Below are 16,705 nucleotides of genomic sequence, written 5' to 3'. Positions count from 1 at the left end.
CCAAAAAATCGTACAGATGGGCCAAAAACGACACGGAAAAATACCAGAAAACAATTAGCAATGCATCAACTCAAGCTCTCTTAGACACCTTTCTGGATAACATATACACTCACAATAAAGAAGGCGTAAACCGGGCAGTTAGTAAACTAAACAATATTTTTGATAATTTGGCAACAAATGCAAACTTGAAAGCTCGCAAGAACAAACCCAAAACAAAAAACTATGAAAAATGGTTTGACCGAGATTGCCATAACATGAGGAAAAAACTTAGAAAAATATCAAACCAAAAACAGACATCCAGAAAACGAGGAACTACGCCTTACTTATTGTCAGACACTAACACAATACAGAAACACACTCAGAACCAAAAAAGAGCAATATATTAAGAATACACTCAGCTCCATGGAGGAATCCATTGATTCCAACTGTTTCTGGGAAAACTTGAAAACACTACACAAAAAACACGACGACGATTTGGCCATTCAAAATGGGGACACATGGGTAAACCACTTTGAAAAATTATACCAGAAAAACACACTAAGACCAGAGCAACACCAAATATGCAAAAAACTGGAAAAGCTAGAAATGGCCATAAAAGATAACCAAAACCCGCTAGACGCCATAATAACAGAAAAAGAACTTCTTGAAAAACTCAAGGACCTGCGACCAGGAAAAGCCTGCGGGACAGACGGCATACTAAACGAGATGATTAAACACACAGACAACAAAATGAAACTGGCTATCCTAAAACTCTTCAACTTGGTTCTGAGTGTCGGTTATTTCCCTGATATCTGGAACAAAGGACTCATAACGCCCATATACAAAAGTGGGGACAAAATCGACCCAAACAACGATCGAGGCATCTGTGTAAACAGTAACCTGGGGAAGGTATTCTGTAGCATCATAAACAAAAGACTTATAAACTTCCTTGAGGAGCACAATGGCTTGAGTAAAAGCCGAATTGGATTCCTGCCAAACTATAGAACATCCGATCATATCTTCACCCTACAGACCCTAATTGACAAACACGTTCACCATAACAAAAGCAAAATCTACGCATGCTTTGTAGATTTCCAGAAGGCTTTCGACTCCATCTGGCATGACGGTTTATTCCTAAAACTTATCGAAAGCGGGGTAGGAGGGAAAACATATGATGTAATTAAATCAATGTATACAAACAACAAATGTGCAGTTAAAATTGGAGACAAACAAACAAAATACTTCCCACAGGGGCGGGGGGTGACGCAGGGCTCGCCAATCTCACCGACACTCTTTAATATTTACATTAATGGATTGGCAAAACTACTTGAACAATCTACAGCACCCGGCCTCACCCTATATGAATCCAAGGTTAAATTCCTCCTCTATGCAGACGACCTGGTTCTGCTGTCACCAACTAAAGAGGGGCTACAGCAGAACCTGGACCTGCTGGAGTCGTACTGCCAGACTTGGGGCCCTGACAATAAATCCCCAAAAAACCAAAGTCCTTGTGTTCCAGCAAAGATCCAAACATCAGGGACCCAAAATAAATTTCACAGTAGGAACAACCAAAATTGAACAAACCACTAACTACACATACTTGGGCTTAAAAATCAGTTCTACGGGAAACTTCAAACTGGCTGTGAATGAACTGAAAGAGAAAGCAAGAAGGGCTTTCTATGCCATCAAAAAATCAATCCAAATAGAAATCCCAATTAGCATTTGGCTCAAAATTTTCAAATCAGTAATTGAACCAATTGTGCTCTATGGCAGTGAGGTCTGGGGACCGCTAACACAACAAGAATTTGCAAAATGGGACAAACACCCAATTGAGATCCTACATGCAGAATTCTGTAAAAGTATCCTCCGGACTCAAAGGAAAACAGTAAACAATGCATGCAGGGCGGAACTAGGCCAATATCCATTAATAATCACTATCCAAAAAAGAGCCACCAAATTTTGGAATCACCTACAAATGAGCAACCCCCAATGCTATCACTACGACGCCCTGAAATGCCAAGAGCTGACCATAAAGAAGAATACCCTCAGTCAACTAGTCCTGGGACTCAGTGAAGTAACTACTAACAATACTAACAATAACCAGCCCCAGGACAGTGACAGGGTAACACAAAGAATTCGACCCAACACAATCGTCGCTAAGCAAAAGGAAAAATATCTGACATATTGGGCAGAAACAACAAAAACCCAAAGCAAACTCAATTGCTACTTGGCCCTAAACAGACAATACAACATAGCTGATTACCTGACCATGGTAAAGGATAACAAACTGAGAAGAACCTTGACAAGGTACAGACTTAGCGAACATAGCCTAGCAATCGAAAAAGGCAGACACAGGCAGCCAAGAGAAGACAGCATATGCTCTCACTGCAGCCAGGGAGTAGTGGAGACAGAGATGCACTTCCTCACAGCCTGTGGAAAATATCAGGGCATCAGGGAGAATTTCTACCAAAAATTCTCACAAATATGCCCTGAATTCAGAAATCTGAATGATAACCATAAACTCCCATTCCTACTGGGAGAGGAGAGAAGCTGTGTAACACTGGCGGCACACTATGTTACAGCTTGCCATGAACAGAGGGACAACCAGTAAACTAAGAAAAGAATATATATAAACAATGCGAATGTATATTTATACACTCAGGGATATACCTGTTTATACACTGTATGAATAGAACTGCGTTTATGTGCTAAACCATAAATGTATTTTGATGCTTTGGCAACATAAGATGTAACTTATCATGCCAATAAAGCGATTTGAATTGTGAATTGTGAATTGGGTGTGAGTTAGGACACGGGGCAGTGAGCACAGGGGGTGATGGGTGAACGGGACTTGGTGCGAGTTAGGACACGGGGCAGTTAGCACAGGGGGTGATGGGTGAACGGGACTGGGTGTGAGTTAGGACACGGGGCAGTGAGCACAGGGGGTGATGGGTGAACGGGACTGGGTGTGAGTTACGACACGGGGCAGTGAGCACAGGGGGTGATGGGTGAACGGGACTGGGTGTGAGTTAGGACACGGGGCAGTGAGCACAGGGGGTGATGGGTGAACGGGACTGGGTGTGAGTTAGGACACGGGGCAGTGAGCACGGGGGGTGATGGGTGAACGGGACTGGGTGTGAGTTAGGACACGGGGCAGTGAGCACAGGGGGTGATGGATGAACGGGACTGGGTGTGAGTTAGAACACGGGGCAGTGAGCACGGGGTGATGGGTGAACGGGACTGGGTGAGAGTTAGGACACGGGGCAGTGAGCACAGGGGGTGATGGGTGAACGGGACTGGGTGAGAGTTAGGACACGGGGCAGTGAGCACAGGGGTGATGGGTGAACGGGACTGGGTGTGAGTTAGGACACGGGGCAGTGAGCACAGGGGGTGATGGGTGAACGGGGCTGGGTGTGAGTTAGGACACGGGGCAGCGAGCACAGGGGGTGATGGGTGAACGGGACTGGGTGTGAGTTAGGACACGGGGCAGTGAGCACAGGGGGTGATGGGTGAACGGGACTGGGTGTGAGTTAGGACACGGGGCAGTGAGCACAGGGGGTGATGGGTGAACGGGACTGGGTGTGAGTTAGGACACGGGGCAGTGAGCACAGGGGGTGATGGGTGAACGGGACTGGGTGTGAGTTAGGACACGGGGCAGTGAGCACAGGGGGTGATGGGTGAACGGGACTGGGTGTGAGTTAGGACACGGGGCAGTGAGCACAGGGGGTGATGGGTGAACGGGACTGGGTGTGAGTTAGGACACGGGGCAGTGAGCACAGGGGGTGATGGGTGAACGGGACTGGGTGTGAGTTAGGACACGGGGCAGTGAGCACAGGGGGTGATGGGTGAACGGGACTGGGTGTGAGTTAGGACACGGGGCAGTAGAGTTTTGGATGAGCTCAAGTTTGAGAATCTTTAGAACCCGCACCCCAGCGAGTCAGTGTCTGTGGAACCCGTACCCCAGCGAGAGTCAGTGCCCACGGACTTGAGCGGGAGCAGAGGCAGCGGGAGCGAGTAAATGTGGGTCCCTTAGAGGCTGAGACAGGAGAAATTATAATGGGGAATAAGGAAATGGCAGAGAAATTAAATACTTTGTGTCTGTCTTCACGGAAGATGCAAAAAACCTCCCGGAAATAGTGGAGAACCAAGGGTCTAGTACAAACGAGGAACTGAAAGAAATTAGTATTAGTAAAAAAATAACACTGGAGAAATTAATGAGAGTGAAAGCCGATAAATCCCCTGGACCTGATAGCCTCCATCCTAGGGTTTTGAAAGAGGTGGCTATAGAGATAGTGGATTTCTTGGTTGTCATTTAACAAAATTCCATAGATTCTCGAACGGTTCCCGCGGATTGGAAGGTGGCAAATGTAACCTCACTATTTAAGAAAGGAGGGAGAGAAAATGGGGAACTACAGACCAGTTAGCCTGACATCAACAGTAGGGAAAACGCTAGAATCTATTATTAAGGACGTGGTAACAGGGCACTTAGAAAATAACAGGATTGGGCCGAGTCAACACGGATTTATGAAAGGGAAATCGTGTTTGACAAATCTGTTAAGAGTTTTTTGAGGTTGTAACTAGCAGAATAGATAAGGGGGGACCAGTGGATGTGGTGTATTTGGATTTTCAGAAGGCATTCGATAAGGTGCCACACAAGATGTTATTAAACAAAATTAGGGCTCATGGGATTGGGGGTAATATACTAGCATGGATTGAGGATTGGTTAACGGACAGAAAACAGAGAGTAGGAATAAACGGGTCATTTTCGGGTTGGCAGGCTGTAACTAGTGGGGTACCACAAGGATCAGTGCTCGGGCCTCAGCTATTCACAATCTACATCAATGATTTGGATGAGGGGACCAAATGTAATATATCCAAGTTTGCTGATGATACAAAGCTGGGTGGGAATGTAAGTTGTGAGGAGGATGCAAGGAGTCTTCAAGGGGATATAGACAGGCTAAGTGAATGGGCAAGCACATGGCAAATGGAATATAATGAGGGGAAGTCTGAAATTATCCACTTTGGTAGGTAGAAAAGCAGAATATTTTATAAAAGATGAAAGACTAGTAAATGTTGGTATTCAGAGAATGTGGGTATAAGAGTAAAGACGTCTTACTGCAATTATATAGGGCCCTGGTGAGACCACACCTGGAGTTTTGTGTACAGTTTTGGTCTCCTTACCTAAGGAAGGATATACTTGCCATAGAGGGAGTGCAACGAAGGTTCACCAGACTGGTTCCTGGGATGGGGGGATTGTCCTATGAGGACAGATTGAGGAGACTAGGCCTATAGTCTCTAGAGTTTAGAAGAATGAGAGGTAATCTCATTGAAACATACAAAATTCTTACAGGGCTCGACAGGGTAGATGCAGGGAGGCTGTTTCCCTTGGCTGGGGAGTCTAGAACCAGGGGTCACAGTCTCAGAATAAGGGGTCGGACATTTAGGACTGAGATGAGGAGAAATGTCTTCACTCAGAGGGTGGTGAATCTTTGGAATTCTCTACCCCAGAGGGCTGTGGAGGCTCAGTCGTTGAGTATATTCAAGACAGAGATCGATAGATTTTTGAATATTAAAGGAATCAATAGATATGGGGATAGTGCAGGAAAGTGGACATGAGGTAGAAGATCAGCCATGATCTTACTGAATGGCGGAGCAAGCTCAATGGGCCAAATGGCCTACTCCTGCTCTGATTTCCTCTGTTCTTATGAACCCATACCCCAGTGAGAGTCAATGGCCATGGAACCCATACCCCAGTGAGAGTCAATGGCCATGGAACCTGTACCCCAGTGAGAGTCAATGGCCATGGAACCCGTACCCCAGTGAGAGTCAATGGCCATGGAACCCATACCCCAGTGAGAGTCAATGGCCATGGAACCCATACCCCAGTGAGAGTCAATGGCCATGGAACCCATACCCCAGTGAGAGTCAATGGCCATGGAACCCGTACCCCAGTGAGAGTCAATGGCCATGGAACCCGTACCCCAGTGAGAGTCAATGGCCATGGAACCCGTACCCCAGTGAGAGTCAATGGCCATGGAACCCGTACCCCAGTGAGAGTCAATGGCCATGGAACCCGTACCCCAGTGAGAGTCAATGGCCATGGAACCCGTACCCCAGTGAGAGTCAATGGCCATGGAACCCGTACCCCAGTGAGAGTCAATGGCCATGGAACCCGTACCCCAGTGAGAGTCAATGGCCATGGAACCCGTACCCCAGTGAGAGTCAATGGCCATGGAACCCGTACCCCAGTGAGAGTCAATGGCCATGGAACCCGTACCCCAGTGAGAGTCAATGGCCATGGAACCCGTACCCCAGTGAGAGTCAATGGCCATGGAACCCGTACCCCAGTGAGAGTCAATGGCCATGGAACCCGTACCCCAGTGAGAGTCAATGGCCATGGAACCCGTACCCCAGTGAGAGTCAATGGTCATGGAACCCGTACCCCAGTGAGAGTCAATGGCCATGGAACCCATACCCCAGTGAGAGTCAATGGCCATGGAACCCATACCCCAGTGAGAGTCAATGGCCATGGAACCCATACCCCAGTGAGAGTCAATGGCCATGGAACCCATACCCCAGTGAGAGTCAATGGCCATGGAACCCATACCCCAGTGAGAGTCAATGGCCATGGAACCCATACCCCAGTGAGAGTCAATGGCCATGGAACCCGTAAGAACATAAGAAATAGGAGCAGGAGTAGGCCATACGGCCCCTCGGGCCTTCTCCGCCATTCAATAGGATCATGGCTGATCTGAATCTAGACTAACGTCCACTTCCCTGCCCTCTCCCCTTAACCCCTAATTCCCTTATCTGCTAGGAAAATGTCTATCTCCATTTTAAATTTATTTAATGTTGCAGCTTCCACAGCTCTCTGGGGTAGCAAATTCCATAGATTTACTACCCTCTGAGTGAAGAAGTTTCTCCTCATCTCACTTTTGAAAGGGCAGCCCCTTATTCTAAGATTATGCCCCCTAGTTCTAGTCTCACCCATCAGTGGAAACATCCTCCCCGCATCCACCCGATGAAGCCCCCTCACAATCTTATATGTTTCGATAAGATCGCCTCTCATTCTTCTGAACTCCAATGAGTAGAGGCCCAACCTACTCAACCTTTCCTCATACGTCAACCCCCTCATCTCTGGAATCAACCGAGTGAACCTTCTCTGAACCGCCTCGAGAGCAAGTATATCTTTTCTTAAATATGGAAACCAAAACTGCACGCAGTATTCCAGGTGTGGCCTCACCAGTACCCTGTATAACTGCAGCAAGACTTCCCTGTTTTTATACTCCATCCCCCTTGCAATAAAAGCCAAGATTCCATTGGCCTTCCTGATCACCTGCTGCACCTGCATACTAACTTTTTGTGTTTCATGCACCAGGACCCCCAGATCCCTTTGTACTGTAGCACTTTGCAGTTTCTCTCCATTTAGATAATAACTTGCTCTTTGATTTTTACTGCCAAAGTGCATAACCTCACACTTTCCAACATTATATTGCATCTGCCAAATCTCTGCCCACTCACTTAGCCTGTCTATGTCCTTTTGCAGGTTTTTTATGTCCTCCTCACTCACTGCTTTCCCTCCCATCTTTGTATCGTCGGCAAACTTGAATATGTTGCACTCGGTCCCTTCCTCCAAATCGTTAATATAGATTGTAAAGAGTTGGGGTCCCAGCACTGACCCCTGCGGAACACCACTAGTTACTGATTGCCAGCCGGATAACGAACCATTTCTCCCAACTCTTTGTTTTCTGTTAGTGAGAGTCAGTGGCCATGGAACCCATACCCCAGTGAGAGTCAGCGGCCATGGAACCCATACCCCAGTGAGAGTCAGTGGCCATGGAACCCATACCCCAGTGAGAGTCAGCACCTTTTGGGGCGGGGGAGAATTTGAACAAAAGACTACATGTTCAACACTGGATCAATGCCCGCAGGTATGCAGTTCAACACTCAAGACAGCAAAGGATTCCCGGCCTCGAAGCAGCAACTCACCGAACCCGAAACGATCAGATTAGACTGCGGGTTGAAGTTACAGCAGAAAACGTAGTTACTGTGACCTTTCAGCGTCTTCAAGCATTTGCCCTGAAATCACAAACACAGCCAGAGCTCAATACAGTAGGGAGAATGGAAGACACACATTTCACAATCTCAGGACGTCTCGAAGCACTTCACAGCCAATTAAATAATTCTGAATTGTAGTCATTGTTGCAATGTAGGAAACGCGGCAGTCGATTTGCGCACAGCAAGCTCCCAAAAACAACAATGTGAGAATGACTAGATCATCTGTTTTAGTGATGTTGGTTGAGGGATGAATATTGGCCCCAGGACACTGGGGCGAACTCCTCTGCTCTTCTTTTACTTCCATCTGAGAGGGCAGACGGGGCCTCGGTTTAACGTCTCATCCAAAGACAGCACCTCCGACAGTGCAGCCCTCCCTCAGTACTGCGCTCCCTCAGTACTGCCCCTCCGACAGTGCGGCGCTCCCTCAGTACTGCCCCTCCGACAGTGCGGCGCTCCCTCAGTACTGCCCCTCTGACAGTGCAGCGCTCCCTCAGTACTGCCCCTCCGACAGTGCGGCGCTCCCTCAGTACTGACCCTCTGACAGTGCAGCGCTCCCTCAGTACTGCCCCTCTGACAGTGCAGCGCTCCCTCAGTACTGCCCCTCCGACAGTGCAGCGCTCCCTCAGTACTGCCCCTCTGACAGTGCAGCGCTCCCTCAGTACTGCCCCTCTGACAGTGCAGCGCTCCCTCAGTACTGCCCCTCCGACAGTGCAGCGCTCCCTCAGTACTGCCCCTCCGACAGTGCGGCGCTCCCTCAGTACTGCCCCTCTGACAGTGCAGCGCTCCCTCAGTACTGCCCCTCCGACAGTGCGGCGCTCCCTCAGTACTGCCCCTCTGACAGTGCAGCGCTCCCTCAGTACTGCCCCTCTGACAGTGCAGCGCTCCCTCAGTACTGCCCCTCCGACAGTGCGGCGCTCCCTCAGTACTGCCCCTCCGACAGTGCAGCGCTCCCTCAGTACTGCCCCTCTGACAGTGCAGCGCTCCCTCAGTACTGCCCCTCCGACAGTGCAGCGCTCCCTCAGTACTGCCCCTCTGACAGTGCAGCGCTCCCTCAGTACTGCCCCTCTGACAGTGCGGCGCTCCCTCAGTACTGCCCCTCCGACAGTGCAGCGCTCCCTCAGTACTGCCCCTCTGACAGTGCGGCGCTCCCTCAGTACTGCCCCTCCGACAGTGCAGCGCTCCCTCAGTACTGCCCCTCCGACAGTGCAGCCCTCCCTCAGTACTGCGCTCCCTCAGTACTGCCCCTCTGACAGTGCAGCGCTCCCTCAGTACTGCCCCTCTGACAGTGCAGCGCTCCCTCAGTACTGCCCCTCCGACAGTGCAGCGCTCCCTCAGTACTGCACCTGGAATGTCGGTCTGGATTATGGGATGAAGCCTCTGGAGTGGGACTTGAGTCCACGACCTTCTGACTCAGAGGTGAGAGTGCAACCCACTGAGCCATAGGTGACACCAAAGGGAGGGGGGTAGGTAGGGGAGGATCCTGTCTGACAATGGGAGAACAAACAGTCGGCCGAGCCAGCCTCGGTTCTTTCTCTATGTCCTGAAGGAGCAGCTGGGATCTGTGGTTGAACCCCTCATGGCCTCGGCATGGCACATTTCCAGGATCAGTCCCGTTACAGCAACCTGCATTTATATAGCGCCTTTAACACAGGAGATCGTCCTGAAGGCGCTTCACAGGAGCGTTATCAGACAATTGGCCTCCATGGCCTCGTCCCTCCCTATCGCTGTAACCTCCTCCAGCCTGACACCCCTCCCCATCTCTGTAGCCTCCGCCAGGCCTATAACCACCCCCACCCCACCCCTGCCCGAGATCTCGGCGCTCCTCCAATTCTGGCCTCTTGTGCATCCCCGATTCCCATCACCCGGCTGTTGGCTGCCGTACCTTCAGCTGCCTAGGCCCTAAATAGCCAGTGAAAGGAAGAGATAGTCAGACAGGTGACGAAAACCTTGGTCAAAAGAGGTGGGCTTTAGGGAGTGTCCCTAGGAGGGAAGAGACACATCCAGTTTTCTAACCAATCAGCAGGGGTGACTCATTTGGCTGTAAACAAACAAACAGTATAAAAAGACCAGTCCTAGTGCGAGCAAGCACTGAGTGCAAGTCAGCAGAGAGTGCTGTGAGTTTGGGTAAGTGGGGTGTTAGGTGCTCTTTTCAAACTTTAACTCTGCGGGTTGTAGTTAATAAGGCTTTTCTGGTGCAGAGTGACTGTTGGTAAACCATTTAACTGGGGTAATTAGAGGGACTGATTTAATTTAAATCCAATGAATTAAAGGGGATACTAGCATCTAAAATCGGGCAGAGGGTGTCCATAACTAACAATAAAAAAATTAATTAATTACATAGAATGGAGCAGGTGATGTGTTACTGTTGAGAGATGTGGGAGCCAGTGGACCCCATTGAGGCTCACGGTGATTACGTCTGTGACAAGTGTCTGCTGCTACAGGAACTCCAGCTCCATGTTGATGAGCTGGAGTCTGAGCTTCAGACACTGCAACACATCAGGGAGGGGGAGAAGTACCTGGACTCTGTATCAGGAGGTGGTCACACCTATGAAGTTAATTAATTCAGATGTAGCCCATGGTCAGGGACAGGATGGTGTGACTACGAGTGAGGCAGGTACGGGGATCCAGGAGGTAGAGCTGGAGGAGCTGCAGCCCTTGCTCTTGTCCAACAGGTTCAAGGTTCTTACTCCCTGTGGGGACAGGAGCAGGGACTGCAGGGAGTATGAGCAACCTGGCCACAGCACCGTGGGACGGGGGGCCATTCAAGAGGGGGGAGTAAATAGAAATGTTGTCGTGGTGGGGGATAGTATTATTAGGGGGATAGATAGAGTTCTCTGCAGCTGAGAGCGAGAGTCCCGAAGGCTGTGTTGCCTACCAGGGTTAAGGACATCTCCTCTGGGCTGGAAAGAAACTTGCAGTGGGAGGGGGTGGATCCAGTTGTTGTGGTCCATGTTGCTACAAACAACGTAGATAGGACAAGGAAGCCGGTTCTGTTAAAGGAGTATGAGCAGCTAGGGGTCAAATTAAAAAACAGAACCTCAAGGGTAATAATCTCTGGATTATTACCTGAGCCACGAGCGAATTTGGCTAGGACAAATAAAATTAGAGAGTTAAATGCGTGGCTCAAAGACTGGTGTGGGAGAAATGGGTTTTGCTTCCTGGGACACTGGCACCAGTACTGGGGCAGGAGGGAGCTGTTCCATTGGGACGGGCTTCACTTGGCCAGTGCTGGGACTAGAGTCTTGGCGGATCATATAACTAGGGCTGTAGAGAGGGCTTTAAACTAACTAGTGGGGGGGGAGGTTCCTAGAGAGCAAATAATAAAAATGACAACAGAGAAGGTCATAGACTTAGGTAGCAGTGGGGAAATTAAAAACCAGAGCGTGTCAGGAAGGGGCAGAAGGTATGGAGTAAAAGGTAAAGTAATAAAAAGGGCAAAAGCAGGAACTAAGTGTCACAAAACATATTTGAAAGTTCTCTATCTGAATGCACGTAGCATTCGTAACAAAATAGACGAGTTAATGGCACAAATAACTACATATGGGTATGATCTTGTGGCCATTACAGAAACATGGCTGCAGGGTGACAATGCCTGGGAATTAAACATACCAGGTTATTTAACGATCAGGAAGGACAGGCAGGAAGGGGAGGTGGGGTGGCTATGTTAATAAAGGAAGGAATCACTGTAATACAGAGAAATGATATTGGGTCAAAAGATCAGGATAATGAAACAGTTTGGGTGGAGGTAAGGAATAATAAGGGGAAAAAAACACGAGTGGGCGTAGTCTATAGGCCTCCGAACAGTTGCAACTCTGTTGGATGGAGTATCAATCAGGAAATAGTTGAGGCTTGTAATAAGGGAACATCTATAATTATGGGGGATTTTAACTATCATATTAATTGGACAAATCAAATTGGGCAGGGCTGCCTTGAGGATGAGTTCATTGAGTGTATTAGGGATGGGTTTCTTGAGCAGTATGTAACTGAACCGACCAGGGGGCAAGCAACCTTAGATCTGGTCCTGTGTAACGAGACAGGATTAATTAAAAATGTCCGAGTAAAGGATCCCCTTGGAATGAGTGACCATAACATGGTTGAATTCCATATTCAATTAGAGGGCGAGAAGGTTGGATCTCAAACAAGCGTGCTAAGCTTGAATAAAGGAGACTATGAAGGTATGAGAGCGGAATTGAGTAGAGTGGATTGGGAAAATAGATTAAAAGGTAAGACGATACATGATCAGTGGTGTACATTTAAGGAGTTATTTTACAACTTCCAAAAAATATATATTCCACTGAGAAGAAAAGGGTGTAAAAGAAAAGACAGCCATCCGTGGCTAAGTAAAGAAATTAAGGATAGTATTCGACTAAAAACAAGGGCATATAAGGTAGCCAAATCTAGTGGGAGGATAGAGGATTGGAAAACTTTAAAAGACAGCAAAAAATAACAAAAAGATTGATTAAGAAAGGGAAGATAGATTATGAAAGTAAATTAGCAAAAAATATAAAAACAGATCGTAAGAGCTTTTATAGTTACATAAAAAGAAAAAGGGTGGCTAAAGTAAATGTTGGTCCCTTAGAGGATGAGACCGGGAAATTAATGGTGGGAAATATGGAGATGGCAAAAACACTGAATGAATATTTTGTATCAGTCTTTACAGTAGAGGACACTAAGAATATCCCAACACTGGACAAACAGGGGGCTAAAGGGGGGGAGGAGCTAAACACGATCAAAATCACTAAGGAAGTGGTACTCGGTAAAATAATGGGACTCAAGGCAGATAAATCACCTGGACCGGATGGCTTACATCCTAGGGTCTTGAGGGAAGTGGCGGTAGGGATTGTGGATGCATTAGTAGTAATTTTCCAAAACTCCCTGGACTCAGCAAAGGTCCCGGCTGACTGGAAAACTGCTAATGTAACACCCTTATTTAAAAAGGGCATTAGACAGAAGGCTGGAAACTATAGACCGGTTAGCCTAACATCTGTGGTAGGTAAAATTTTGGAGTCCATTATTAAGGAGACAGTAACAGGACATTTGGATAATCATCATTTAATAGGACAAAGTCAGCATGGTTTTATGAAGGGGAAGTCATGTTTGACAAATTTGCGGGAGTTCTTTGAGGAAGTAACATATAGGGTGGATAAAGGGGAACCAGTGGACATAGTGTATTTAGACTTCCAAAAGGCATTTGACAAGGTGCCACACAAAAGATTATTGCTTAAGATAATAAATCACGGGATTGGGGGTAATATTCTGGCATGGATAGAGGATTGGCTATCTAACAGAAGGCAGAGAGTTGGGATAAATGGTTCATTCTCAGACTGGCAATCAGTAACTAGTGGTGTTCCGCAGGGGTCAGTGCTGGGTCCCCAACTCTTTACAATCTATATTAACGATTTGGAGGAGGGGACCGAGTGTAACGTATCAAAGTTTGCAGATGATACTAAGATGGGAGGGAAAGTAGTGAGTGAGGAGGACATAAAAAACCTGCAAGGGGACATAGACAGGCTAAGTAAGTGGGCAGAGATTTGGCAGATGGAATACAATACTGGAAAGTGTGAGGTTATGCACTTTGGCAGGAAAAACCGTAGAGCAAGTTATTATCTTAATGGCAAGAAACTGGAAAGTACTGAAGTACAAAGGGATCTGGGGGTCCTGGTGCACGAAACTCAAAAGGTTAGTATGCAGGTGCAGCAAGTGATTAAGAAGGCCAATGGAATGTTGGCTTTCATTGCTAGGGGGATAGAATATAAAAATAGGGAGGTATTGCTTCAGTTGTACAAGGGTATTGGTGAGACCGCACCTGGAATACTGCATACAGTTTTGGTGTCCATACTTAAGAAAAGACATACTTGCTCTCGAGTCAGTACAAAGAAGGTTCACTCGGTTAATCCCGGGGATGAGGGGATGGACATATGAGGAGAGGTTGAGTAGATTGGGACTCTACTCATTGGAGTTCAGAAGAATGAAAGGCGATCTTATTGAAACATATAAGATTGTGAAGGGGTTGGATCGGGTGAATGCGGGGAGGGTGTTCCCGATGATGGGTGAAACTAGAACTAGGGGGCATAGTCTTAGAATAAGGGGCTGCTCTTTCAAAACTGAGATGAGGAGGAACTACTTCACTCAGAGGGTGGTAGGTCCATGGAATATGCTGCCCCCAAAAAGCTGTAGAAGCTACATCATTACATAAATTTAAAACAGAAATAGACAGTTTCCTCGAAGAAAAGGGAATTAAGGGTTACGGGGAGCGGGCAGGAATTCGGACATCAGTCTAGGTTCGGATCGGTCATGGCCCTGTGGGTAGCGGAGCGGGCCCAGGGGCCGTGTAGCCTGATCCTGCTCCTATTTCGTGTGTCTAATTCTGTTAGATTCAGGAGATGGTTCTGTGATAGTAGATTGGCGGTTAGGATCAGATCAGCCATGATCTTATTGAATGGCGGAGCAGGCTCGAGGGGCCGATTGGCCTACTCCTGCTCCTACTTCTTATGTTCTTATGTTCCTCAGTTATTCAGTCATTGAATGAATTACGAGTCCATTCACTGGTCAGTTTACCTGACTCGGCCCTGGGCAAAGTGTGAAGCCTGACTTCCAGCTGGCTACGCCTCCCCTCCCCGCCTCGTACCCAAGCTGCTGGTAACTCACTCCCTACACTGATCAACACTGACTGTTCTTACCGAGTTCACGTCCCATATTTTAAGGGTTTTGTCGTCTGAAGCAGACACCAGCAGGTTTGAATCTGTGGACCAGGCAACGTCCGAGATTCCCTATTTCAAAACAAAATTGCGATCATTTAAATCTCTGCAGTTTACACATTTAAAAATGATAGGACTCCACATGCCAAGTGCAGTGCGCATGAGGAAACAACCAGCTTTATACACTCCCAAAACTCTGCCGCACACTTCACAACTAACGAGGTACATCTGCTGCTATGTGGACAAACGGCAGCCATATTGAGCACAGCAAGATTCACAGACAGCAAAGAGGAGAAATACTTAGATCATCTGGTGGGGGAGGGATTGAACCAACTTTGCCAGGGGTGGGGGACCAGAACGAAGCAGAGAGGAGAAACAAGGTGCAGAGGGGACTGGGAGAGACAAACAGCACTAGAGTAAAGAATAGTTCAGAAATTGGAGGGATCAGACAGGGGGCAAATGCGAGGCAGGCTAAGATGTGTTTGGAGTGCATGTGCGTAAACGCACAGAACGTGGTAAGTAATGTTGGTGAGCTGCAGGCACAAGTCGCCACATGGGACTACGATATAGTAGCAATAACAGAGAGAGACCAGGCTCAAAGTATGGGAGGATTGGGAACTGAATTATTCCTGGCCACAAGGTATTCAGGAAAGATAGGGAATGAAAAACAGGAGCGGGGGTAGCAGTATTGATCAATGGTACTGTTACAGCACTGGAGAGGGTTGATGTGCTTCAGGGGTCAAAGACAGAGAGTCTATTTGGTTAGAATTAAGGAATAGAGGAGCTATTACACTCCCGGGTGCATACCACAGGCCACCAAATAGTGGGAAGGAGATAGAGGAGCTATTACACTCCCGGGTGCATACCACAGGCCACCAAATAGTGGGAAGGAGATAGAGGAGCTGTTACACTCCCGGGTGCATACCACAGGCCACCAAATAGTGGGAAGGAGATAGAGGAGCAAATCTGTGGCAAATTACAGAAGGATGCAAGAACTACAGAGTCGTGATAATGGGGGACTTCAATTATCCTAATATAGACTGGGATAGTAACAGGGCAAAGAGGATGAGGAATTCCTGAAATGTGTACAAGAGAATTTTCTTGATCAGTGTGTTTCCAGCCCAACAAGGAAGGAAGCAATGCTGGGTCTCGTTCTGGGGAATGAAGTGGGGCAAGTTTCAGTGGGGGAGTGTTTGGGAAATAATGATCACAATATCAGGCTTAGAATAGTTATGGAAAAGGACAAGGAACAATTAAATGTAAAAATACTTAACTGGAAGAGGGCTAATTTCAGGGAGCTGAAGAGGGATCTGGCCCAGGTGGATCGGAATCAACGACTGGTGGGTAAAACCGTAACTGAACAATGGGAGGCCTTCAAAGAGGAGATGGTTCGGGTACAGAGTCGGCACATTCCCAGGAGGGGGAAAGGAATGGCATCCAAAGCTAGAGCTCCCTGGATGACTAAAGATATAGGGGGTAAAATGAGACAGAAAACAGAGGCTTTTGACAAATGTAAGGTTCCTAATACGGTGGAGAACCAAGCTGAATATAGAAAGAGATCGAAAAAAGGGAGTAAGAGGGGCAGAGAGAATGAGAATAGATTAGCGGGAAACATAAAAAGGAACCCAAAAGTCTTTCATAAGCATATAAGGAAGGGTGGGACCGATTAGGGACCAAAATGGAGGTCTTCTTGTGGAGGCAGTGGGCATGGCTGAGGAACTAAATGAGTACTTTGTAAATATCTTCACTGGAGAAGAGGATGCTGCCAATGCAGCAGTAAAGGAGGAGGTAGGAGCGATACTGGATAGGATATAATAGATAAAGAGGTACTTAGAATGGTTGGCAGTCCTCAAAGGTCGAAAAGTCACCCAGTCTAGATGGGATGTATCCCAGGTTGCTGAGGGAAGGGTTGAAATTGTGGAGGTTCTGGCCACAATCTTCCAATCCTCCTTAGATATGGGAGTGGTGCC

At 47.6% G+C, this 16,705-nt stretch overlaps 1 protein-coding gene across 3 annotated transcripts in view; it reads right to left on the bottom strand.

The window, feature by feature from the left end:
- The window catches only part of wdr5 (WD repeat domain 5), a 59,076-nt gene that overhangs the window by 23,206 nt on the left and 19,165 nt on the right, over nucleotides 1–16,705 (bottom strand). For all 3 annotated transcript variants that reach the window (XM_085965190.1, XM_085965188.1, XM_085965187.1), the window contains 2 exons: nucleotides 14,718–14,807; nucleotides 7,969–8,058 (listed from right to left, as the gene is read on the bottom strand). In XM_085965190.1, coding sequence (XP_085821316.1) covers nucleotides 7,969–8,058; nucleotides 14,718–14,807 — 180 coding nt within the window. The remainder of the gene's footprint in view (nucleotides 1–7,968; nucleotides 8,059–14,717; nucleotides 14,808–16,705) is intronic.

Source organism: Somniosus microcephalus, chromosome 23 (genome assembly GCF_052327205.1).
Source record: "Somniosus microcephalus isolate GS21.2 chromosome 23, FLI_Smic_1.0, whole genome shotgun sequence".
Lineage (NCBI taxonomy): Eukaryota > Metazoa > Chordata > Chondrichthyes > Squaliformes > Somniosidae > Somniosus > Somniosus microcephalus.
The sequence above is the reverse complement of the archived record's forward strand: the minus strand, read 5'-3'. Positions and strand labels throughout refer to the sequence as shown.